At 38.0% G+C, this 26,043-nt stretch overlaps 1 protein-coding gene across 1 annotated transcript in view; it reads left to right on the forward strand.

Annotated features, from left to right (window-relative positions):
• The window catches only part of PCNX2 (pecanex 2), a gene marked incomplete at its 3' end in the record, with an annotated part of 159,128 nt that overhangs the window by 83,812 nt on the left and 49,273 nt on the right, over positions 1–26,043 (forward strand). The window contains exons 20-23 of the mRNA XM_082305421.1: positions 1,246–1,387; positions 6,094–6,271; positions 16,894–17,017; positions 21,772–21,901. Coding sequence (XP_082161547.1) covers positions 1,246–1,387; positions 6,094–6,271; positions 16,894–17,017; positions 21,772–21,901 — 574 coding nt within the window. The remainder of the gene's footprint in view (positions 1–1,245; positions 1,388–6,093; positions 6,272–16,893; positions 17,018–21,771; positions 21,902–26,043) is intronic.

Here is a 26,043-nt window from a genome sequence, read left to right on the forward strand (position 1 = left end):
GGAGGAGAGAGGAACGGTGAATAACAGCTAGGTTCCAAAATGGACATTTCGCTGCATGTATGAACTTCTAGGAGGTGGCCTTTAGGTAATAAGAAGAGGAAATATTTTTGCGTTATAACAAGAAACAGAAGTTGATTGTATTTTCTGAAGGCAGATTTTTGAAAGAGCATTGCCTTAGTTTAAGATACTGCCAAAGCATGACTTAAAGGTAATTTGGAAGGATTGCTTTTAGCTATTTCTCTTTGAGCCTATACAATATACAACTGTGCCTGTAGAACATACAAATCTATTGATTTGGCATGTCGTCCTTGCCTGTCATTGAAAAGGTATGTGTGGGAGCATGGGATGTGTATACATAATTATTTTCATTTCTGCAGGGAAGAGTATTGGAGATTCAGTAGCTGGCATTGTTATTTGAGTCAATACCAAGTTCTGCCTTTTTGCATTCACTGGTTTTCCAATAACCTTGTCTAGCTGAGCTCGGTTCAGAATAAAGATATTATTTTTGTCCGTACACAAGTATTTCTGAACTCAGTTCACCTAAGTTCTCATGGCAGTTGAATTGCACAGAGCATTCAGTTCTTGTTTAATACTCATATTAAGCATTGTGATGTTGTTGGAAAAGTCTACTGCAAAAAAAAAAAGATATTCTTTACTGGTGAATGATGTGGTCCTGGCAGGTACTTTTTACAATGGCTGTTTAAGTGTTTTGAGAAACATCTGTGACAGTTTCTAGCTCCTGTTAATTCTTCAGTCTTTAGATCTCAAAGGATATTTCATTTATCAATGAGGTCAATAATACTTTGCAGCCTAATGAACAGTGTTTTGCCACTACAAGATGGGGAGGGAGAGGCACGGAGTTCAAATGAGGTTCCCTAGGTCATCCACCAGGTCAGTACCAGAGCTGGAGAGGGCCTCTCTGGAGTCATTACATCACTAAAAGTGCTATTTAATATAGTGACTGGTAATTGGATTATGTAGAAACTACCAAATAGTATGTGCCATCTCTTACACTTTTTGAGCATTTCTTATGAGTGCGGTTATAAGCGGCAGAACAAATACTCTCTAAATTCAGAGAACAAAATTATTTCTGTTTTGCAAAAGAATTATGAATTGCGTTGTTTCATAAATTAGTTGGTTGATTACATTTATTAATGTGAGCTAACTCATTTCTTCTACGGTATTGCAGTGCAAAAGATGCTGATAATTTGATGAAACGATCTGTTATCTGGGTTTCTATTTCAGATGCTGCTCATTTGATGTGGTTTGAAAGGCTCTATGTGTGGCTTCAGTGCTTTGAAAAATACATTTTGTATCCAGCTATAATACTGAATGCCCTCACCATTGATGCTTTCTCAATTAGTAAATACAAGAAGCTTGGTACACAGTAAGTAGATTAGAACTCAAAGCATGTGATTAGTAGAATATTTGGTTTTAGACTGAAGATTGAGAAATGAAATTTGTTTCTTAAATAAGTCTATTTGCTTGTCACAGTTTGCTTTCCTGCATTATTAGTTCAGTATAAAATAATTATCAGCTTTGCTGAAAGAAAAAAGCAAAACTAGCTTAGCACATGCTAAGACATGACTCCAGTGAGAGAGAGAGAGAAATTAAAAGATTAAAGAGCTATATATAGATATATATGGCATGTCTAAATGTCAATTAAAAGCAAGACACGCTATACCAGGCTGCAGGTGTTTGATGGGCATAAACACAGTGGGGTAACTAGAATTAATCAGATGAAAATGAGAAATCTAGGCTGGATATCGGGAAACATTTCCTAACTGAGGATTTTTAAGACTACGGCGTATTCTCCCAAAGGAGTTATGAGAAGCTTCACCACACAAGTCTTTTAAGGCAAGACTGAATAAAATATTCAATAGTGTAGAATGGTGGGTAGTCCTGCATTAAGGGTGGTTTGAGAAAGGTAGGGATACAAGTTTTTCCAAAGTCTGATGTGTCTGGTATTAAGCAGAACTGGTGATGCTGATCCATGGTCTCACAGTATGATCCTTGCAGACAGCCTTTTATGGTAAATATGTTGGTCAGTGACTTGCCTACTGCAGATATTCAGCAGGCTTAGTGACTGCAGCATCCCCAGCGAGCAGAGTTTCTGCAGTCTTTTTATCAGAATGACAGTGATGCAGATGATAAAAACAAAGAAACAGCCTGTGTTCAGGAAGGAAGGTTCCAGTAGCAGGAAAAACTGCTGGAGGTGGGGGAGTTCCTCAGTATTAATAATAATTTAGATTCTTAACTTTAAATATTAGATAAAAGAACTTTGATGTAAAAATTGCATGTTGTTTTAATTATTCTTCTCTCTTGAAGAGCAACACAGCTTTAGGGACTACACAGCTATAAGGAAAACGTGGCCCCTGCTTTTAGGGGCTGAAAGTAGGACTAGGGCGTTAGTCAAATTTTCCGCATATTCCTCCCAGACAACTACTTTTCCAGAGTGACTCTCACCAGTCACTCAGAGAGCCTGTGTAGTTCCCCATTGACCTTTTTTCCCCGAGGCACTTGGGAGATGCTAAGGCCAAAGTGCTTCAGGAGTTTAGGTGAAACTGCGTTCACACTCATCCCTCTGTTTGGTTCTGCAAGGCTGGGAGAACTAAAAAGTAATCAAAATGTCATTTGTTGCTAGTTAGCAGACGTGACTGAATACATGCACGGAGCAAATATGTAGGGTTAGGAAGGTGCTATTTTTGCATAGTCATTCCTCCAAGCTAGGTTGTACTTTAAAGTATCACCTCCCTCAGGTGTTCAGAAGTAGTGAGTCAGTCCCCCAGAAATCCTGAGATTAAAGAAAGTAATTACATTTGTCTGCCTCTGATTGTTTGGCCTGTTAGGGGAATACCATGACAATCCTTTCCTTCCTCATCCCCCTTGTGTCTGTGTGATCACCTTGGATTTAAAACCCGTGCTTTTCTCCTTTTTGTTGTAATGGAGGTCTATCCACAACACTCCCAGTATCCCTTCTTCTCTGGCACTCCTCTTTAATATGCTTCCCCTACAGCTACCATGTAAATACCACATGCAAAACATTCGTCCTCAGATCCTACCTCTTTCTCCTCAACTCTGTAAGCCCGTGAGGGATCCTGGATTCTCCTTGCTCCTTCCATACACCGTGTTACTGAGGATTGTACTTTCTCTGCTTTAATACATAAATACCCCTTTTATGTTGTTGGGACATCCCTTAGTTATTTACTGCCCAAGGATCAGACCACATCGCATCTCAGAGAAGGGAAAGTGTCGCTCTCCTGCTTTGTGTCTGAAAGTGTCTGAGGTGGTATGTTTTGCATGATTTGATTTTGGAGCTTTTCTTAATTTGAATGTATTTTTTAAAGAAGCTTCATCTTGCTTTGTGATTTAAAGGACTGAAGTGGTTTGCTTCTTGAGCAGGCAGAACAGCTCCTTCACAGTCAGGAGTTAGCTTGAGCTTTCCGGACCCTGATGTGCTGGTTATTAATGGGACCCATGCTGACAAGCTGAAAACCCTGCCTGTGTTACCTGCCACAGAGGCTTCAGAAATAAGCCCCCCTTCTCTCTCTTTCTTGCTTTCTCTCTGCTGGGAGTTAAGGCCCCAGGAAAAGCATCTTGTGTGGCAGTATCTTTAAAGGAGAGGAATAATGAGCAAATTATTTTCTGTTACCCCTGAGAGCATTATTTTATAAAATGTCATTTTTTGTGAAATTTTCCACATGTTAACAGATCCAGTGAGGAAAAAGTCTTCCTTTTGCTCTATGATCTGTAAGTTTTCCATATGAAAATTCCTCCATGTTGCAAGAATTTTCTTCTTTCTGAAGAATGCGAGATCCAACTGGCTTATACAGGACACACTGGGATGGCTTCTAGTGGCTTCAGAATCTATCTAGCTTAGTCACTAGGCTTTCCATTCAGAAATCTGGGGCAAATTGAAAAGAACAGCTTTGACAAGGTGAGAAATAAGGTCAGCTTGGCATTTCATTCCAACAGTGATGTCCTGGTGATCCTTTAGAATGACCTGCACTCAAATAAAGTTGCGTCTGCATTTTGGAAGTTACACAATAATGAATAAATGCCACATAAAATAAAATCAACCTGGAAATGTACAGACTTATGAGCCTTGCTAGAATGATGAAAACCTGCTTAGACCTTTCTGGCCTGTCAAGTGTCAGTCACGGCAGCAGGTATTCTCCTTGTTTGCAGCAGGGTGGAGGAGAACCTTCCATGCATTCTGCAAATACCCAGCCTGCTTTGAGTCACTCATTATGCATTGAAGTCCCAATCTATTTTGACCAGCATCAAAAAAGCAATGCATCTCCCAAAAAGTTAATGGGCTTAATTTACTTAAGAGAAGTCACCTGGCTCTCAATTAACAGGGAGTTACTTGTACATGTCTATTAGGTTTGGGTCGTCTTTTCAGGAATACATCCAGTATGGTTCTTGGGCATCAATGTGCAAAACTGCAACACAAATATACTTGTTTAACTGCCAGAAAACCCTGAGAGTACCTAATATCACTAAATACTCCTGATTTTGACTTGATGGTTCATTAGGAGGCTTGAGATATACTCTGAACGTGCCCAGAGCTTTCAGAATAAATCACTTGTCTCTTACCTTATCCTGACTAGAATCCAGAAACCCAAAGGTTTTGAGCTGAGAGCTGTTTTTTGCAGCATCCCCAGTATGTGATCAGGATTGAGTTCACAAAATACTGCTTTGATCTCTTTCTTTTTAAAATCCTTGATGGAGAAGGTGGTGTTGCCCATTTCATTTAACAAGGGTCCAACTGTTCAACACTTACCAGGAAAGTAGAGGCTATGGGAGGTTTGCTCTTGATTCTTCCTGCTTTGGTGGTAAGGAAGTTCTTATAGGGTGGGGAATCGTGTTCCAGTTCCTACTCCTGACCCTGTTCCTGCGTTTTTTAGTGGTTGTTGGATAAAATACAGAACCATGCAACCGCTCGTGATCTGGAGCCCAGTACTGTGTTGCGTATCACGGGAGTGCCCAGCTACTCAAGTGATCTAAAAATCAACGTGTCTGCGACCTTTCTAGGATTTAACCCCCAGAATAGGCTGTATTATCAAGAGATCAAAATTGCTGTCCAAGCAAGACCATCTTTCTAATTCTGTAAAGTATCTTAAAAAACCAAAACCAAAACAAACTTAAAAATGTGAACAACCTCAAGTCTCTTAAGTTCAGATATATATCCACAGACTGGAGTGTTTTTTTAACTTCAAGGGATGCCAACACATTACCTCCATCTTTTCTTCTCATGCAATTATATTTTCTTTTCTTACACAGAAAACTGTGTAGTTTTCTAGAGAGTTAAAAGAGGAACATTATCTTTTGGAGATATAGCAGCAAGCACTGTAATTTCCAAAGATTGGACTTCTTGATTTTCTGTGTGGTCACTTCTATTTAGAGCTCTCAGCTTAATTTCACTCTCTGGAATATAATAAGGGAGAATAAAATGCAGACTGTATGCATTTTACAAAACATAGATGCAACACACAATTTCTTTTCATCTGATGAAGTAATTACTGTATAGAATAGACGACCTTCCGATCAAGAACAATGGTAAGAACTTCAAACATTTCACATCTATGGGCGTTTCTATCCAGAATTTTGGCATTGTGTGTAATGAAATTAGGAGAATAATTATAGACTCTGTCATCAAGTGAAATTTATAGTAATAAAAAAACTGGAGTGGGTTCAAGATGTTTTTTTCAAATACAGTAATGTATTAATGGAAGTGCCAGGATATTTCCAAAACGGAAATTTTATTTTAAGAGCTATATAAAAATATCCTTTCTAGATTCTTGGTTTTTAATAGTCAATACTACTGTTTTTAGTACAGAGTTCTTTCTTTATTACAGATTACAAGTGTGTGATAATGATAAGGGAAAAATATGAAGTTGCACATGGGTCCAATAACTGCGATTATTAAAAGAACATAGGATTAATATCAGAAATCAATAAGATATGTATATTTAGATATACATAGCAATCTAAAATATATCTGGTACAGCTATTTGTATTTAAGAGCTTCATAATTTAATGCTTTATGACTTTGACTTGATTAGGTTTTTCTCTCTGCCTTTCTTACAGCTGTGATATTATCCTGATAACAGTTGCTGGGATGAAACTCCTCCGCTCCTCATTCTGTAATCCTATTAATCAGTTTGTTACTTTGAGCTTTACTGTAATCTTCTTCCGATTTGACTACAGAGACATTTCAGAAAATTTCTTGCTGGATTTCTTCATGATGTCCATTGTGTTTCATAAGGCAAGTTTTATAGCTCTTGTCATTTCTTTGGAAAATATATTTCATAGCTTTATTTATCTTCTCAGTGTCACTGTGCTGGTCAATATGTGGTAGGATTTTCTAGTAGTAATGAATGCATATATAGACACAGATTATTGGTACTACAGAGGAAAAAAATCTCTAAGCTGAAAACAAGATTCCAGTTAAATGTCATCTGGTTTTGTGCAATGTTTTGCCTTTATTTTTTGTGCACATGTTGCTATAGAAAGTTCCGAATTGTTGTTTTCAAGAGGAGAATCCTCAATGAGTTTGAAGGAGCCTCTTGGGTCATTAGTGCAGGGCTGCACTCCAGATCAATGGCCTGGTGTTTTTATCTAGGTTTCCTTTGAATGCCTTTAGTGTTTGACTCAACAACTTCCTTTGGGAAATTATTCCATTATCTAATCATCCTCATGATAATAAATGTTTTCCTAATGTCAGCCTTAACATTTTTCTTTTCCTATTTTCAGTCTGTTATCCTTGTGATGCTGCCCTTAACCTTAACCTCAGAGCTCCTTCCTCTCTTTTTCATTGTTAACTCTTGGAGTGTGCTCTACTTGAATTTACTTTAAAAAAACATTTGGGATTGTGGCAGTTTTCAGTATTTGTTGTGTTACTGTGTTCCCTAGAGTAAGGGGTGCATTTCTATCTCCAGAGAAGATTGACAGTGATGTGCATCAGTGGACATCCCATGTCTGGATAATGGCTTATTTAGTCCTAAAACTCATTCTCCAAAAACCTCTTTACAGGATCAGAAAATTAGCACCCTAGAATTGAAGTTCTCACTATTCATTAATTCTTTTGAAAATGTTGACCTTTTGAGTGTATCACAAAATACTGGTGTGGATTATTGCATGGTTTTGGAAGAGAGAGATGTAAAGGCTTTTCAGTGTTGTTTTTTGGGAGTTGCTTGGGTAGTTTGAAGCTACTATTTACAGTAGAAAGACCAGTGATAGCAATTTGAATGAGATAATGAAGGATGCATACCAAATTAAGCAGAGATATTTGCTAGAATAACTACTACTCTACTAGGCTGAAAGCTTGTACTACAGACATGTTTTGAAAATGTAGTTTTAACATTGATCTGCCATCTTCTTTATATCTGATAATATCTGAAATTTTGCAGGTCATTAGTTCATCAAGTGGACTTATCCTTGTTCCATTTTAAAAAACTGAAATTAAATGGTTGAATTATTTATATTACAAAAGCACATGCACAGTTACACAATGATCATTAAAGCCAATCTGAAAAATATCATTGCAGATGATAGCAATTAAAGTGCTATTAATTTCGAATCATAAAGGGCATACGTTTTCTTTACCCTAATTAAGGTCTGAGCTTTTATTAGCTCAATATTGTGGAACTTCAGTAAAGGATATGGTCACTTGAGGATAAAGACTCCGTGGACAATGTGTGTTTATTCCATGCTGTAGGCCCTAAGCAAGCTGCATCCACTTCTGTTCCTAAAAGCTTTATGGGTCTTCACAGATTCTGTCCGTCTGTAGTTCAGTCATTTTTATGTTTGCAGCTATTTTTAAAAAGAAAAACAAAAATGAAATAGTTTCTAGTACCATCACCTTTGGCCTTGCAGAACTTATTACACAGTCATGGCTGATTTCTGCTTACGTATTGAAAGTGTCAATTTACCACCATCTGAATTAGGGAACACTAGAAGTGCTGTGCCTTAGTCGTAGTGATGGTAATTTTTAAGCATGGTTACCCCACAAAAAATATTTGCATGCTCTCAAAGCACTGTGGTAGTAAGCATTTATTTTCTTCTGCCAGGCACTGGGGAAGAAGGCGTCTAAATTCAACAGACATTCACAACTCCACTAGTGACTCTTGAAGCAGATTATGTTGAATAAAACTTTGCTAATAATGTCAGGTAGAATATTTCTGAATCTCTCACTGATTGTGCTTCCCTCATTTTCCCCATTGTGCTGTTGATTTAATGTAATTTAGTCAAATCAGAAGCTCCAAATGAGCATATTGCTCCCTGAACAAGTTGAGGCATGGAAGTCCAAATAGCTGCTCACAGGTTTTTATCTCTGTTTGCAAATAGCCAAGCCACCCACACTGGGGTAACACAGAGAACAAGAGAGTCTATTCAGTTTTATTCCTGAGGATTTTTTTAATCAACTTGGATTTTTTTGTCTTTTTAACATTGTAGGATTTATTAATGCAACACGGTTAATTCACTTCATTTTTAAGAATCATTAGCTGTTTACATTTTGACAAGTTGCTGAATGTGAAAACAATGATAAAAGTTGATTAGGTATATGCGGAGTGTGCTGTTTTGTCTTTCAAATTGCCATGGCAAGGGAGCAAGATAAACATTTAGGAAAGACTTTCTTATTTATTTTTAAGAATGATTGCAGCTTTCAATTCAACTGGAACAGGACTTAGCCATCTTTCTTATGCTAAGACTTTCCATGTAGCCAGCCCAGTTTGTCTCCTTGGCTACAGCCTGGGATTCTTCTGTCCAAAACTCCCGTTGTCTATATTCTTTAAATCAGAGTTGAGTGGCCTTTTAAAATTATATGATTGCTCATTCAAAAATTGTGGGTATAATGCTTTACAGGAAGTCAAACCGGATCATCAAGACAGTCGTCTTGGTCTACATGACTCTGTGTAAACTTTTCAAATGAGCCAGTTGTTCTCCCTGGACTTTTTAGGAGATGGTGTCAGTGCAAAGGTTAATAAGAATGTTCATGTTCGTTGAAAATGGAAACCCACAAATAATATATTCTTCATAGGCATAGAAAGATGAAATATATAACAGGATTTAGGAGATTTCTTCCTAGACTTCTAACAGTAGGAAAAACTCTTAAGACTTCCTCTGTAATAGGGTAAAAAATGTGGGAATATTAACCAGTTTAGGGGTATGGAAAGAATAAACTATTTGGGAATGATGAAAAGATGGACCTTTCTTCCACCCTTCTGATATCTACTGACATAATATTTAACTGAGGAAAACCCAACTTACGCAAGACATACAAGAGAGGGAGAGCATGTGGATGGTTAAGTGCATGTCATAGCTTATCTAGTCCATCTTTCTTCAGTGCGATTTAAAAAAAAAAAAAGGGAATGTGCTCAGCTATGGGCATCCTCTAAATCTTGCTGGTGGAGAGGGGTTAAGGTGTCTCCCTGAACTGCTTTGGAACCGCAAGTGGGTGCTGATGTTGAGCTGAAGGAGAAAAGACAGAAAAAAAAAAACTTGGTATTGCGAATATGGATGCTTCTGGCTGTAGTACGCTCTTGGCTACCACAGAAAAAAACCTGGTGGTTTTTTCTTTTTTTTGCCAGTCTGTTCACTATTGAGAGCAACCAGCAGCATGTTGGAAATTCCTGTATGCCAGACTGTGGTAAAAAAAGTTCTTTTACCAGCAACTCTTTCACTGAGAAGTGATACCTGGCTTTGGAATATGCATTTTTGCCAAATCTGTGTAGCTTCTTTTAAGCCCTAAAGAAAGAGCCACCCCTAGCTTACACACTCATCTACTACGTAGATTCTGATGGGAATGATAAGACCCATTGTTATTAACCCTCTAATGTATAGGACTACAACTTCTTATCTCTTTCAGTGTCTTGTATGTTACTGGCAGGCAGTTTAATGGCCTCTTAATTTGTGTGTGTGGATGAACTAATTAGCAATACTAAAATATGAAATTGCCTTATATTTTCTTATAGTCAAGTCCTCTGAGGGTTCTGAATTTGTCTTCATGCATAAGGCAAAATAATCAAAGAACCAGAGCTTGTTAAATTTACCTTCATTAACACTGAATTCATTTGCCTAAGTACTCTTACCCCTGCTGAGCTCATTTAAGAATACAATTTCCCTCTCTGATATTTTTTTCTTCTTTCCCAGAATACATTTTCCAGCTAATAAGGAATCTGCATTTTTTATTTTTTTATAAGAATTTTTCTCTTTTTCTGTGTACTTCTTTCTGCCATAGTATCCAATGTCACACAGTTAGGAAAGATGATCTTTATGTCAAAGTAACTCCAGCTAAGATAGCCAGTTTGTAACAACCTGCCAGACCTGTGCTGATGAGGCTTAACTTTCAACATCCACAACGCAATCCCTTGGATGGGAAAGAAATTATGCGTGTCATCTTATTTTCCTTCATTTTATGAGAAACTACTGCCAAGTGCATTGACCTTCTTGGTGCTTTGTTGAAGTCAAGTAATTAACCTATTGGATCTTTTTATTGCCTTTGTGGCAATAAAACTCTTGGTTAGTTGGCATGTCTCATTGATTGATTTAGGTGCTACTTATAAGTCAAAAGCCTTACTCTTTTTCCTGTCCCCTTCTGATTTTTCATCCTTCTCTAAATCTGATGTTTCACTTCAAAGCTTCTGGCACTAAGTCATTAATTCATATTTTAATCCATTTCTTGCCATTCGTGCATACTGAAATCCAATGTCTTAATCAGCTGCACCCTCTTGGCTCACAGCTGTTTCCTCAACTTTTGATATCTAGCATATAAACCCTGTTAAGACACTTTCTGCTGAGTAAAATACCCAAGGCTACATCTGATATTTGACAGGATAATCCCAGTGGTATTTTCCATAGACTCCTTAACTCTCTGGAGCACTGTACAGTTCATGTTTCCTTTTAATATTGGAGAAATGGTTTAATTGATTTTTCATTCAGCCTTCCATCACTGACCTCTTTGTTAGACTTCATTCCTGACACTATTCCCAAATTGCATTTTCTCTCTTTTGTGTTTTTTCCTTTAGAATGGGACAAAGGCACTCAGGGGTGCAGGGAGATGTACACCCGCTCCCTGGGGTCAGTCTGGCTCACTACGCACTGAGGACTATATTCATGCACTTTCATACTGATAGAGATGTGTTCTGTATCTGTTGATGCAGGCACTGAAGGAGAAATCTTGAGTATCTGGTGCTTCAGCACACAACTTACTCTGTGCATTTTTTACATCCACTTTTAGTAAAGGCAATTTCTGGGAAGATACAGTCTTGGCAGGAGCAATGCCTATGAAGGCTTCACTAAAGAGGCTGGACCAGCGCAACTCCCAGCTGATTTATTTTGCTTGCCTGCCCCTCTGCAAATTAAGCTGATTAGCTCTGATCTTGTCCTTTTTGCCCACCTCGGGAGATATGGGAGATGGTTTCTTACAGTACCACAGGCTCCTTCCCTGGGCTCTTGCTGTCAGCTAACAGTGTTGGAAGAAGCAGCCTCTGCCATGAGCAGATCCAGGGCTGTTAGGTTTTATCATCATCTTATTGTCATAATCCTCATCATACTTACTTCTGCCTGATGGTTAACGTTGAACTTCAAATGTACGGCTTCTGAGGCTTGTTACTCAAACTGTTTAAAACATGCCTGTTTTGTTCACTGTCGATGTTAAGTGCTGAACACCGTGTTTCAGGAATGTATTCCTCCAAGGTTTGATATCAGAGCCTTGGACTTATTGTATTTTGATCCTCTTATATATGTTGCGTTAGACAATTATCTTGAAATCCTACAACAGAAGGGCTTCAAATGTCTGTAAGCAGATGCAGATAAAGACAGCCTGGAAAGTATTTGTTGTAGATTCAAACATAGTGCTCATCAAATACACCAGTAGAATGCCACAATGACTTAAGACATAAGCATTAGAAAGCTTTGATATTTCCAGTAAATCTTGTTTTGTAGGATTTCATAGGTGAAGTTTGTTTTAAATGGCATTAAATAAAAAAAACAAAGTCAGTCAATGATTTGCAAAGCCAAGAACTAGAATAAAATTATTCCACCTAAGTTTAATTTCATATCCATAAACACATACATACTCACAACTTTTCCCTCTTAATGCATCTTAATTTTTATTGACATACAAAAAAAAAAAAAGAAATTACCAGTGGGTATTAGAATTTACTTCCAAGACTTGGAGCTATGAATTGACCAGATTTAGCTTAACATGAAAAACTAAATACCCACCTAGCATCTGAAAGTCTAAGTTCAAATCTGTCTCAAGTTCTTAGGATCTAAACAGGAATACAAAGAAATACCTGTTCAAAGCGGAAAATAATTGCTTTCTGCATTTAACTTTTTTAATCTCTCAATTCTGTGTTGCACATAGAGCATATAGCCATATGTATATGACAGTTATTTTTGTTTAAAACCAATTTGTACATATACTTACTTTAAAACACAGCAAAATTCAAGCTTAGCAAGAAAATGTTAATGTTTATGCATTATTTAGTCCCAGTATTGCCAAGGAGTCTGCCCACACAGAATCCCAACAGATGCTAAACAGATAGAAAGGCTGCCAAAAGCTGAAAGCATTGCATAGTCTCCATCTCACATTCAGTGTCATTTAAATTCAGATGTTAATCTCTGCCTAGTTTATTGAAATCTACCAAACTAAGAAAAGGAGATCACGTTTTACTGATGTTTCAGACTCCCAAAATCTTTTTTTATGTATGTTAACTAATTTCCATTAACTTCTAGTTTGTAATGTTACTTAAATTTGGTTAAGCAAGAATAACGAGATTTAAAAGAAATCCTGAAAAGATAAGTCTTTGCCTTTGCTTTGTTTATAGATATATAGAATACTAGCTTATGTGCCAGAGGTCTGTAGAGGCTTCAGAGCTCATAGAGGACTTAAGGATGATTAAGATGATAAAATGTGTGTGTCCACATAAAGTAAATATGAAAGAAAGATACATGTACTGCACTTTCACTTGACAGTAGTGGGAATGTGCTGGTTTAAATTCACTGAATATACTGATAATTTAAACACTTTATCAAAGACTTAAAAACTGTTTACTGTGCAAGACTAACATGAGTAACGATATCTAGGAATATTAGAACTTTGTCCCCTAAATAATATATCATTTTCTACTTAGTGAACTGTGGAAAACATTGAAGATCTAAGAAGGCTTAATAAAAATATTCTTTTATAAATCATCTTAAATTGGGATGGAGAAGTCTTAATGAAAAATTAATCTTTTATACATGTTTAAGGAAATAAATAGTCATAAAGAGAGGGTTAAAACTCAGCACAGTTTTTTTGTTGGGTTTTGTGTTGTTTGTTTTTTTTTTTTTTTTTTTTTTTACACTTTCACTTTAGATGGGAAGGTTCCCCCTTTGTATCTAGCACTGTTAAAACATATACCTCACACCCTCAGGAGCAAGTTATTACCCTCATTCAAACAAAACTTTACTGAGGATAAATTGCGTATTTCACAGAATCACAGAAGGGCTGAGGTGTCCTATCAGGTCCTGTGGAAGTGTTTTTGTCTAGTCTGTTTAAATGCACCCTTAATTAATCTTTCACTACTTAGGGTGTCTTAATTTCTCCGTGCTTTCCTACAGGTCTCAGGGGCCTGCAATTCCTGAAGTCTTACCAATAAAGACCAAGGCAAAGAAGGCATAGGGTACCTTGACCTTCTCCATGTCCTTTGTCACCAGGTCCCCTGCCCCATTCAGCAGCGGGTCTGGGTCCGTGTTTTCCTCAGTCTGTCTTTTGCTGCTGATATACCTGTAGAAGTCCACCCTGTTGCCTCTCACCTTCCTTGCCAGATTCAACTCCAGATGGGCTTTGTCTTTCCTAACCCTTTCTAATCCTAATTGTTTCTGACAATTTAAAAAAGATGTTGAAGGTTTGCCTCTTAAGCTAGTGTCTTATGATTATTGAAGACTGAAACGCAGTTAGTTGTAGTTGATAGAAGAGAATGACTGTTTCTGAGGATCAGCTTCCTCCTATTTATGAAAGCAATTTTTAGCAGCTCCAGTTCCTGTGAGAAAAGCAATAGCGCTTTGTGAATCCCTGGAGCTCCTCTGCCAGATATAGGAGAAAGTACGTAGTAAATTGGGTAAAACTGATAAGGAGCAATATTTTTTCAGATGGTTTTAGCAAAACAAAAAAGAGAAGATGTAAAGCCAAGTCTCCCCTTCCTGAATGTCTATATTGTAGTCGCTAGGTGACACAACCTCGAACAAGTATAGTTAGATATGTAAAATGCTGATGGCACGTTACCCTTAAGGTGTTTTGCAGAATGTGCCCTGGAAGTGGTAATTTAGGAGGTAATAGAGGCACTTGACAACTCTTAAAGAAAGCAGTAGCTTGAAAATCACACATTTCCAGGCCTTTAGGTGCAGTGTCATAAGGCTCTCAAAAACTGGGAGGTTCGCTAGAGCTTCTTCTTAGGCTCGTATTCTTGCCAATGGAAATGAGCTCCATTGCCTGTCTTACAGAAACATTAGCCAAGAGGCAAGTGTTGAAAGAAATAACAGCAAGTTCAAGCAGTGGTGAATGTAGAAGTAAGGGGACTTGTTAGAAGCAACAGGGAACTTGGGCTCCATGGCCTGTTTTGCAAGGATGTGTAAATATTAAAGAATGATTAAAATGGTGTAATGGAACAAGAAGCCAGAAGGGTCTCCTCCTGGATTTGGTTTCCAAGCAAATGCAAAACCTGAATTCTATTTGAGGTTTGAAAACCTTTTGATGAACCCTGAGCTTTGAGCACAGCTGGGGTGATTTATGGCTTTGTGATTTCAATCTGTAACAGGCAGAACTTTGCTGGGTTGTGCTGCAGTTTTGAATTTTTGAGGTTTCAGATGTGAGTCATTAGCTTTTTTAGCCCTTCACTTAAATCTTTTAGCAGATACAATTTTTCTCCCAGCTGTTCATTCAGACAGTTCAGATAAATAAAAATTAAGCAAAACAAAGCAACCCCACAGCCTGCTAAACGGGGTTCAAATAAATGAAAGTCAGTTCTAGTTTCAGTTCAGGTTTACTTGCCTACTTTACCTAATGTTGTAGTTTTCAAGTCACATGTAGCATTTTTGAGAGAAAATGAAGTTGACAAGATCCGAATTTCTCAAACTAAGTAGGGGTAACCAGGCTGTGCCTTGAAGAGATCAGAACAGCTTGCTTTTATCAGGGCTTTGCTGGTTTTAAGTAGTATGCCTGTGCAAGGTTAACATAATCTGTATTTTGCATATTGCTCCTAATTTGAGTCATGCCAAAGCACAGAAATCATGTGAAGCACTGCTTGCATCTCAACTGGAAGGTTTATCAGTTATAACTGGAGTTAGCATGACACAGCAGCTGCTTCTACGATCGTTTGGTAGCACAAAAACCAAAACACATTAATGCCATCAGTCATTCTCACCACCCTCCCAATTAATTTGCAATTATTTACAATAATTCATAGAGAAGCTCAATGAAACATCTTATAAGTGCATTGCTGATGTGGATACAGATGGCCAAGTGTTACTTTGGGGGTGGCAACTTAAGGACAGACGAAATGAGTTAGCTGGTGAAGGTACATGCTCTCTGACTGTCAACATACTAGTAAATGAAGAGTGCCTACGACCATGCTGTGTCCCGGAGGCCAGCTGTCAGGAGGAAGCTTGTGTCCGTGCTAATAAACTCTCCCGGTCTGTATGCAGGGTGGAGGTACGGAACTGCCACCTGGAAATGGACCATGGAGGGTTTTCAGTTGAAAGGATGCCTGTGGATTGCTTGGAACAGTGCTAGCTGGGCCAGACCAAAACCTTCCCGGGGACCTTTCTAACAATTTAACAACATACACAATACCAGTGCCTGGGAACATTCTCTGGAAGCATTTTGTATACAAGTATTGATATAGCTTCAATGTCTTTCAGGATGTTGGCAATGTCTTGTTTTTCATTAACTCAATTTAAAAAATTACTATAGGAAATTCAACATATATTTGCTATATGAGCATGAAATATTGCGTATACTCCTGTTTCACTGTCAACTTGTATGTGTGTTGAGCACTAATGTCTATTGATGGCCAAATCTTTCCTGACAGTTTGTCAGGAACCTACTCTGCAATATGAATCTGATGGCCCAATGCAGACGAGACATAAGATCTGTTTTGGCCTGATGCCAATAGAGCTGGCAGAAAAACATATGTATTCTAGGGAATTAGTACACACCATTCTTGAATCAGAAACTGCTAGTTGCAGCACCAAGCATATTTTACAGGAAGGAAAAGTAAATTCAGTGTGTTTTTCAGTTTGTACCATACAACAATAAAAAGTCATATTAATGCAACGTTTTTATGGTAGGATGGTTTGATCTTGAAAATGCGGCTACAATTCATGGTTAATGCCAAGCATATGCTGACATAGAGATGGCTCCTCCCATTGATTCAACAAGTGAAAAATGTTGCAGTCTTGAGAAATAAGTCTGATTTCCATGTGCAGAGCGACACGTGTCGCACATTGGGCTTCCTCTGTTCACTATACCCACTTTCTCCTGGAGTCTCTTCTCCTGTAACCATCTAACTGGTGGTGTGATATATGCAGCGAATATCAGAACGTATTTTCTCACTTTCTAATTAAAGCAGATGTACTTTTGAAGAAAGGTAATCTGGGAGCTACCTCAGTAAGGTGGTTAAAAACATACCTCATTGCAAGTTTGAATTTCAAATGAAGAATATACTTCTGTGCCTTATTAAAGTAAGACCTTAATGCCCGTGAAAGCTAATAATACAAAATAATTTTTCTCACATTCATTCCGGGGTTCTAAAAAGTGTCACTTTCAGATATTAGTATTGAAACTATCTCAGTGCCTAAAAAGTCACCATGTTTTTCTTTTTTTTTTTTTTTTTTTTCCAGCTGTGGGACCTACTGCAGAAGTTGCAGTTCATCATGACATACATTGCTCCCTGGCAGATTGCCTGGGGATCATCGTTCCATGTTTTTGCTCAGCTCTTTGCAATACCTCATATCCTTTATAAATGTGTTTTTCTTTAGTCTTAAATTCCTCTTCATGTATGTAATTTATTTACAGTGTTTGAACAAGGCACGAAATTCCTAGGTAACTTATTTTAAAATGTGACAATGTTTGGAGCATCTCCTGAGAAATACGGTTTTCTCTCTTTCTTGGCTGCATGGGAGCTGAAACTGGGAAACTGAACTGTGACTCAAACTGGTCTGTTTATGCTTGCTCACTTCCCACCAAGCCACATTCTGCAGATCACGTACTTCCACAGTCCTCCACACTGACTTTTGATGCATCCAGAAAGAAACGTTGTGACTAACATATTAGCTCCAACTTGGGTGGACTTTTATATATGTAGAAGCTAGTTTCGTAAAGTGCTGGGCATATGGCTGACTGAGCTCTAAAATATTAGTTACTTTCTTAGTTGCTTCTAGTTGGTATCTCAGATACAAATTCATTTCAGTGAGCCAATCTCTGGTGCGACTGTCCTGATTTTTTGGGGTTTTTTTTTGGTTTTTTTTTCCATTTCAGAAGCAGCTGGATTTTAACATTTTAATGTACATTTTTCATTGTGGTGCTGAGATGCATTCTCCTTTTTAACATTTCCACTCTGTTTTATGAGTAACAATACATGTTCATCAACACCAAAGCAGTTCTTTGGAAACAGTCTGTTTCAGTGCCTGTTCCAGGGCTGTGAACGTTGGTTTTGTGGATATGGAGAGTAAGACACAGAGTTCAATGCCCCCCAAATGTCGGTGGGGTTAAAAAATATATATTCGATTTTTGTAATAAAATTTTTTCAGCTGGAAGTCTAATTCAATGAGAAACTTGATTTAATACAGGAAAAAGATAAAGAGTGAAATAAACCACTTTAACTGAACAAATTTAACTTTATTGACATCTAAAGCATTTTCAGAGACTAATGTTTCATTTCTTCCTTCCCTCCCAACCAAAGTTGTGGTAGAAGAATAGACAAAGTGGTTTTAGTTCAGACCTACTGAAGAGTTTACTTTGTACTGTTTATTAGATATATGCACTTAAGTCTTTGTCCCTTTCATTGCCCAGTGTTTTTTTTCCCCCCCTTGAGTGATTTCTTCCCTCTGCTCTTTGCTGTGGTATATTGAATCATATGCAGCATTGATTAACTATGCTTATGTTTCTAGATAGGAAGTATAAATGAGAGCCTTGGACAGAGGGAATTGCAGACAGAATAACTCCCGGAGGGAAGGCTTTAGATTGTCTATTTGCAAAAGGAAAGCATTATAAAAATAGTAGTCTGAGCACTTTGAGTGATTTGTAGCAAATTAATACAGAATTCCACAACAAAAAATTATTTTCATCTCTGTTGTAGGTATGAATTGCAGGAGAAGTGTATATAAGGTTATTTAGTAACACATTTAAGAACTGAGATGATATTTCAACAGGTTTCCCTTTGGTCACAAATATTTTGTGCAGTAATAACTTTACTCTTGGTAAAAGTACCAATTAAGCTTTGTAAAATGGAAAGCAGTTAATTAAGCAGGATTTAATTTATTTACACAGTTATTACTAACGTGATCTAGACTAGTTTTCTATTATTTATATGTATAATACCCTTTGTAGATGCAAATCTGTCTTTTAAGGCAATGTTGCAATTAAGATACTGGTTAAATGACCAAGTTACTATTCCCACAACAACAATAACTTTGCCTTTTTGCATGGTATTTTTATTTGTTGTTGCCATAACCCTGCAAACAGTACTGATGAATGCATGTTGCAGTTTGCAGAGTCACTAAGCCTGCCATTTCTTTGCAGAGTTTAATTATTTGTGGTTCTTAATCGCCTAAATCACTTCTGCAAACAGGACATAAATTTTTAAATTTCAAAATGCCTCTGTGAGCTTTTGCCATAGAGCTCAGCAATATGAGAAGTTCTGCATGCTTTAATGCATTTGATTCTGGTGTGCAGAGCACGAAGGGCAACGCGCCTGGAGTTGTGCCTGGTGGAGGTTGTGGAGCCATTGGAGGTCTTTTAGACGAATGTCTGTCAGGAGTCATATAGGTTTAGCTGATCCTTCCTTGTCGCTGCTAGATGGTCTAGGTGACCCCTCAAAGTCCCTCCTAATCCTGAAAGATGAGCAATGGGAATGGGCTTCTGGCTTTCGGAGAGATCTGCAGCTTCGCTTCCCAGTGCTTAAATGAGTAAGAAAAGGTTATGTGTTTAAAATTATCAGCGCACTTAGAAAGTCAGTGTAGTTGGTAGTCAAGGGAGGATTTTACGTAATAAATCCATGGTGAGATTCGGAAGGAAAGGATTTGTAGTTCAGATTATCCTGTTTGTGAGAGTTTCTGCTTTGGCTGTTTCAGGGTTACAGCTCTAACATCAGAAAATGAAGCCCTGTGTTGCTCAGTTCTCCCATCTTTGAAGTGATCATGTGCTTGGAAGTGACAAAATGTTTTTTGGCCAACAGAAATTGCAATTAGAAATGTGGGTTTTGGGAAACAGAGGATTTGCACTGGCCTTGCTGCATAGTTTTGTGTTAAAAGAAGGGGATGGAAGACACTGAAAATTTCAGTCTTTCAGTTACTTGTTTTGAAACTGATTGGAATTTAAACAGATTTTTGAATTATAAGAATTAATCCTCAAAATAGAATGTTTTATTTCATGTTGAAGGGTTTCTAGTGATTTCTTCTTCTCAAAAAAATTTGACTTTGGCCACATTAAAAGGAAAATCCATTATTCACAAAGAAACAAGTTCTGCTTCTACACTGTATACCCTAACAAAGATGGTACACAGGAAAACTGGATTGGTACATAGAATAAAAGTTTTTTGCACTTCTTTTTTATTTTCTAGTTAAACATAATTAAAGCATCGGTATAAAAAAAGTTACCTAATAAAAGGAAATCAGGTAACATCAAATAAAAAAAACCCTGATGACAGATAATTGCCCACTGTACACATCAGCTGTGTGTGTGAGGGAGTTGAGTGCTGTTACTTGCACTAATGACACGCTTACATATGTGAAACACTTTATTAAAATCAGTCTCAGCAAGTCAAATGGGAAATGTCTTCCAGCGTACATGTAGTAGAGCATTATGTCTTTTAGCAAAAATAAAACTGTTGCTACTGATTATGTCTTAGACACAAACAGCTCACAGTGGAGTCCTAAATGTCTTAACTCATGATGGTGGCAATTTTTAAATTAATCATGACATTAGAGCCCTCCTTAGAAAACTTGATTTGCTGTCCTTATCTGTCCTCCTTGTTCTCTTTTTGTCTCTTCAGCTCCCATGCCTCCTTCCCTTATCTGACACTTGTAAATACTTGTTCATCTTTCACAGCCAGTGCTGGTTGTGACTACAGTGTAATGTGACAGTTTAACTTTTTTGGTGCACTTGCTTCCTGCTCTGTCCTCTCTGTTGCTTTTTGAACTTTAGACTCTTGAGGGCAGCTCATTTTGCAAGCTCACTAATGCACAAAGACACCGTTCCAGACCACTTTCTTTTAATAAGTTTGAGGAATATGAGAGATATCTTTTGGCAAATATTTGTTTTTAGATTTTGCAGATTGCTTTGAAAGCATGGCTAGCTAGCCTTTTTATGGAAATACTGTACCACAAATGATGCTACATGTGTTAAAATGTTTTTTTTTTGTGAAGTCTCAAAGTCTGTGGGACACACGTGCAGGATATTACTACAAGAGGGTAAGCTAAAAGGCTGTGGTTATTGGGTGATTTGACCTGAATTTTAGTTTGAGATGCACTTAAGTGTTGTACTTTGATAGTTGCTCCTTAGTCTATGACTTCTTTATTTAGCACCTTCCTCCCAAGAGTGGTATTAGGAAGGACAACTATTCTCTTATACCAACTTGGAAACTTTTTTCTTCAGATTTCATGGACGTGGTATGAATTAATGAAGAATTAAAGCCTAACATTTAATTTTCTTGGGTTTTTAATCATGTTCTTTTCAACTCGCATGTTTTTCAGTATCCTTGTCCATCTCCTAACTTGCTTTCCAGCAATCTGGAATATGAATTTACAGTTAAAGTAAGCTATGGCTTCAGGCATTCATTGTGATGTGTTTGTGTGATATTTACTATTCCCCTGTCCTCACCTTCTCATTTCATATGTATTTCAAAAAGTATGAAGTGCTGAGCATTTTTTTACCTTTCAGTCAGCATGGAATATGAAATTGTCAGTAAAAATTAACATGAAAGCATGATTTTAAGCCAGCAGGTTGGATTAATAGAGGTATAGTTGTTTCTGCATGTACTAGGTCATTCCAAAATAAGCAGAAACTCATAGAATGAAATACTGGACACATTGGGAGCAAGACTCCAGTGCAGAGAACCGAGAATTTCCAAGAAAATGAGTTTTGGGGTATTTTTGTGTTTTAAACTCTTGATTGTCAGACTCTGGAAAGGCACTTTGTGTTATAGAAGGTACACTACACTGCACACTGCACTACACTGAGGTAGCTGGAAAAGGGTGCTTACTGCTCTGCCTACGCTCAGCATCTGTCCTCGGGCAGAGATTAGACAGGGTCACCCTGCTAATAGCGTACTCCGTTCAGACATGTCGCCTTCATTACAACTGTGTCGCATTGAAGAGCCACCGATTACATGCTGGTAATTGGCAATTCGGCACTGCCTGCCTCCCTTTCCTTTCCTTACCACCTCTTTGGTAAAATAAATAACAAGAAAAAAGCAAAAATAAATAGTTTGAAGAGCTGCCTCAACAATGGTTTAAAAGTATGAAGAAATCATTTGTGTTACCTTAACTTGCAATTTTCAGACTCTGCTATGCTTTTTTTCCAAACTCTGGCCACCTCAGTCTTTTCTACACCACTGAGTCCATTTCTTGGTAGTGTCATCTTTATCGCATCATACGCAAGACCGATCAAGTTCTGGGAGAAAAACTACAAGTAAGACTATTCAAAAATTTTCTACATTTTTTTTATTTGTAAAGGTTTTGCTCTCATTAGATGCATTTCTGGAGGTATTTTTCTTTCTGAGGATAATCCTTAAATTGTTGTAGGGCATGGGAGGTTAATCTTTGAATCTTGATTCTGGTGTTTTACTATTTCATGGTTATTTGGGTATTTCTGAAAGTGTATTTAAACAATTGTCAGTACGTTACAGATGAGGTGTCTTGTTGCATTTGTTGTACAGACATACAGGAGCGAAGCTGTGAAAAAAAAAATCAGTAAAACTCCCCGTTGTCAGCCTTTTTTGTCTTGCCAGCTAGGGTTAGCAACTGTGAAGCCTTTGGCACTCGAAGTCAGGCTGCATTAATATGTTTTTTACTAGCCTGATTAAATGTTACTGTTTGGGATGTGGCAGGTAACTCTCATAGTGAAGTGATGATGGGTGTGCATTGTTATTACTCGCTACATCTGATCTTGGAGTTTGACTTAAGAATTGGTTGGGTTTGTCAGATTTTATCTGCCATTCATTGTTTGACAAGGACGTAAACGCAGAATATTGAAAAGATTGAATAAAGAGCTTCTGCTCCTTCTAGCCAGTAGGATTTGAAAGCTTTTGGTAACTGGGATCTAGCGGGCTCCCAACAAGAGTACTGGAGACAGGGAAATGCTTACCTTTCCTGATGGAGGTAGTTTTTGCAAGGGATGAATGAGCAGTCTGCAACTTTAGGAGCTGGATTCAGTGACTAAGGGAGGTTCCTTTGAGTCCTGCGATCTGGGCAGCGTGTGAGCTCTTCACCACCTACTAACATGTAATCACACTCAGAGTAACTTACTGCAGCTGCAGAACAGCAGTTTGAGGCAGAAGTGAAAATCATATTGGCCAAATTAGGACTTGGCCAGACCAGTGAGAAGTACTATACACTTACCACACTTCTTGTATCAGTGCCACTGATGTATCTGAGCACCTCAAAAGAACTGAAAACTGGAAATTACAGTGATTGATTTTACCTTTTAGAAGAAAGGGTCTGATTAGTTCGAAGATTTTAATTTTTGTTTCAATTTGACTTGTGTCAGTGAGTGAATATGTACTCATCTATAAAGAAATGAGTCAAACACAGCCAAGTCATATAAAGAGGCTTTGTATTTGCTTCTGAGATTTGTGGAAACCTTTCGGGGGGGGTAGCTGTGTTTTGTGCACTGGGGCCAGATCTTAACAAAATTTTTTCTCTCACATCTTTTTCTGGGTCAACAGGTTCATTATTCCATAGGAGTGAAGTTGAGGGGAGTCGTGGAAAGGCAGGAAGCTACCACTAATCCCACAGAGAGCATTACATTTTTGGACAGAAACTTTGAGCCATATTAGGTAGGAAGTGGAGAACTGAATATTTGCAGCATTTCACTTCAACCAGACCATTCTGAAGGCATGTGGCTTCTTTTCTAAGTATGGGTTAGAGAATCAAACTCGGCTGTAGACACATCACTTCCATATAGCTAGGTTAGTGTAGTATCTGTAGATTGTTGTAGATGGAGATAGCGGGACCATTTTCATTTGGTTTTGGTTTGTCAGAGGCTTTTGGGATGAGATGAGCAGAAGGTATTCAAAGGAAATGTCAAAAGATGGTGCTTGATGGGTGATACTTAAATAAGGGGGTCTTGTTTTCATCAATACTGACCATCTGTGACTCCTGCTAAGGGAAGTAAAGAAGTTGGTGCTAATGATTTTTTAAAACAAAACTAATTATTTTACCCATAAACTGTAAAACCCCGAGTGCAAAAAACTAACCCTTTTAATACTTTAAACCACCACTACTTGTCCTTTCAAAATAAGCAGTAACTACAACTTTGTCTTCAACATGAATGCTTAAGTTAGGCTCTTTGTGAAAAATTCATGCTTTGTTGTTTGTTAGAAATTCTAGTTTATCTTTTATGATCTTCTCTCTTAATACATCAAAACCACAACCTTCCCCCTCAAAAATCTTTCAGAAGTAGAAAACAGCCTTGTAGAAGATTCAGATAGTCATCAAAGTGAAATAAATGTTTGCCTGAACCTGTGGCACCCCACAATATGCACATGTAATGGCTCCTCCTAAATTTATACTCATTTTTGTCTCTAGCACTTCTGATTCTCCTTTGCCTCGCTTGTATTTCAGTATTTCATTGCTAACTTGAAGAACTGAGCAGAGCAAGTGAGCATTGGACTGAAAAACTCCTTGGTCGTTAAAGGGACACAGTCAAAAGACAAAAAAAGGCAAGGGAAGGAAGAAATTTTGTATTCAGAATAGGGACATTTTCTACAAAATACTTAAAATAATTGAATGAAGTGAGACAGGTCTTGCCTTACTGCTTTAAATCTTGACCCTTCAACTTTTTAGAATTCAAAGGGACAGCAGGATTGCTTTCTTTCAGAGCTGTGGAGTTAAATAGGATTGGGAACTTAAGCTGGAGTGAAAGTTGTTCTGGCTCCTGCACTGACCAGTCTTTGGGCTGCAGTGCCCTGTGGCCAGGTATGCACTGAGTTTCCAGGTGCTGGAAGACAAAACAGAACAAACAGATGGGGAAGCTGGTGTACAGATTGCTTTTTTGGAGTGCATTGACAGTTACTTTTTGCTAAGTTCAGCTCAGGGTATTCATGGAAAGTCGCAGGTTCACTACAGGGCAGTCTGAGATACGCTCGTACAAAGCAGAAGCTCTAGCAGATTTTTTTGGCCGTTTCCATACTCATTGCCTGTTGACAGGAACTTTTGCCCAGGGGAAAACTACCTTCAGCGTGCCTTATTGCATGGTTCAACCCCAGCCAGCAACTAAGCACCACGCAGCCAGCGGGGGGGATGGGGGAGAGAATCGGAAGAGTGAAAGTGAGAAAACTCATGGGTTGAGATAAAGACAGTTTAACAGGCAAAGCAAAAGCTGTGCACGCAAGCAAAGCAAACCAAGGAATTCATTCACCACTTCCCATCGGCAGGCAGGTGTTTGCCATGGGGCTTGCTTGCCTTACTATGTATTAATCTAGTGCTCGTTAGTGGCTGCTTTTTGCTTTTGCTCCTTGCTGTACTGCTTATCATCTTACTCTACTGTGCCTGGGATATAGCGTGCTTTTTTTTTTTTTTGTTTTGGCTGCTTTGCATACTCATTTTCAAACACTTCCTTGCTGTATTGATGACTACATTAAATTATCATATTTATATTAGCTATGCAAAAATTCATTTACATTTATATGAAGTTACAGAGGTAGTGAATTCCGTGGTTATTTTTTTTTTTATACTTTAACCTCTTAATTGGACTAATCGAAAACAATTTTGACAGGCAGTCTAGATATCAAAATATCATGGTTTTGTTTTTCTTCCAAGCATAAATTAAGTTGCTTTCTTAGAGTGTCATTTCTGTTCATCAGTATATGCACACTGCACTGCTGTCAAGCGAGTCATTTTTATTTTGTTTCACTTAAGGAAAACTTATTTTTGCATCTCATTTGGGCCAACAGTGTAAAATTAGATGAGGGGAAAAAAAACATCCGGTTCATTTTCTGTGAAGTGAATCCAAAGTTGAAGCTTCGGACATCAGCAAGTAGACAGTACCGTGTTTATTAATAGAGCTGGGCTATTAGGCCAGTAGCCTGAGTGGTGAGCAACTGCTCCATCTGTCTTTGAAGTGCTGCTTTGGTTGTCTTCATCTGGTTTTTTGAGTGCACACATACACATCTTGCATTTCCAGTGTTTCTTTTAGTCCCATTTTTTCTGCTGGCTAAAGAGGAGTTTGATTCCTCAGATTTCTGACTGGGCATCTGCCACTCCAGATGATGTGAGCTGGAGCTGAAAGTCTTAGAGAATTAAGATGATGGCTTGTTTGTTTTTTCAAGGAGATGGAGGAACTCAAGTGGGTTAAAAAAAAAAGAAAAAAAAAAAAAAAAGATTCATTTTGACAGTAGGCAAACTGTGAAATTCCTAGCAAGCTCTTCAAAATTCCGGAGTCATACTGTGCTTGTTTGTGCTCTTGCAGCGTGTGCGCAGAGCATGGGTGTTCTTCCCTGCAATCAGCAGATGCTCTTTGTTTATAGCGTGCACTTTGGTACTCACTGCGTTCAGAGTGTGGTACGCCAATACATCACTGAGGTCAGGGATCTTTCGGGGGGGAAACGGAAG

The sequence above is a fragment of the Platalea leucorodia genome, assembly GCF_965183815.1.
Source record: "Platalea leucorodia genome assembly, chromosome: 3".
In the NCBI taxonomy this organism is placed as follows: Eukaryota; Metazoa; Chordata; class Aves; order Pelecaniformes; family Threskiornithidae; genus Platalea; species Platalea leucorodia.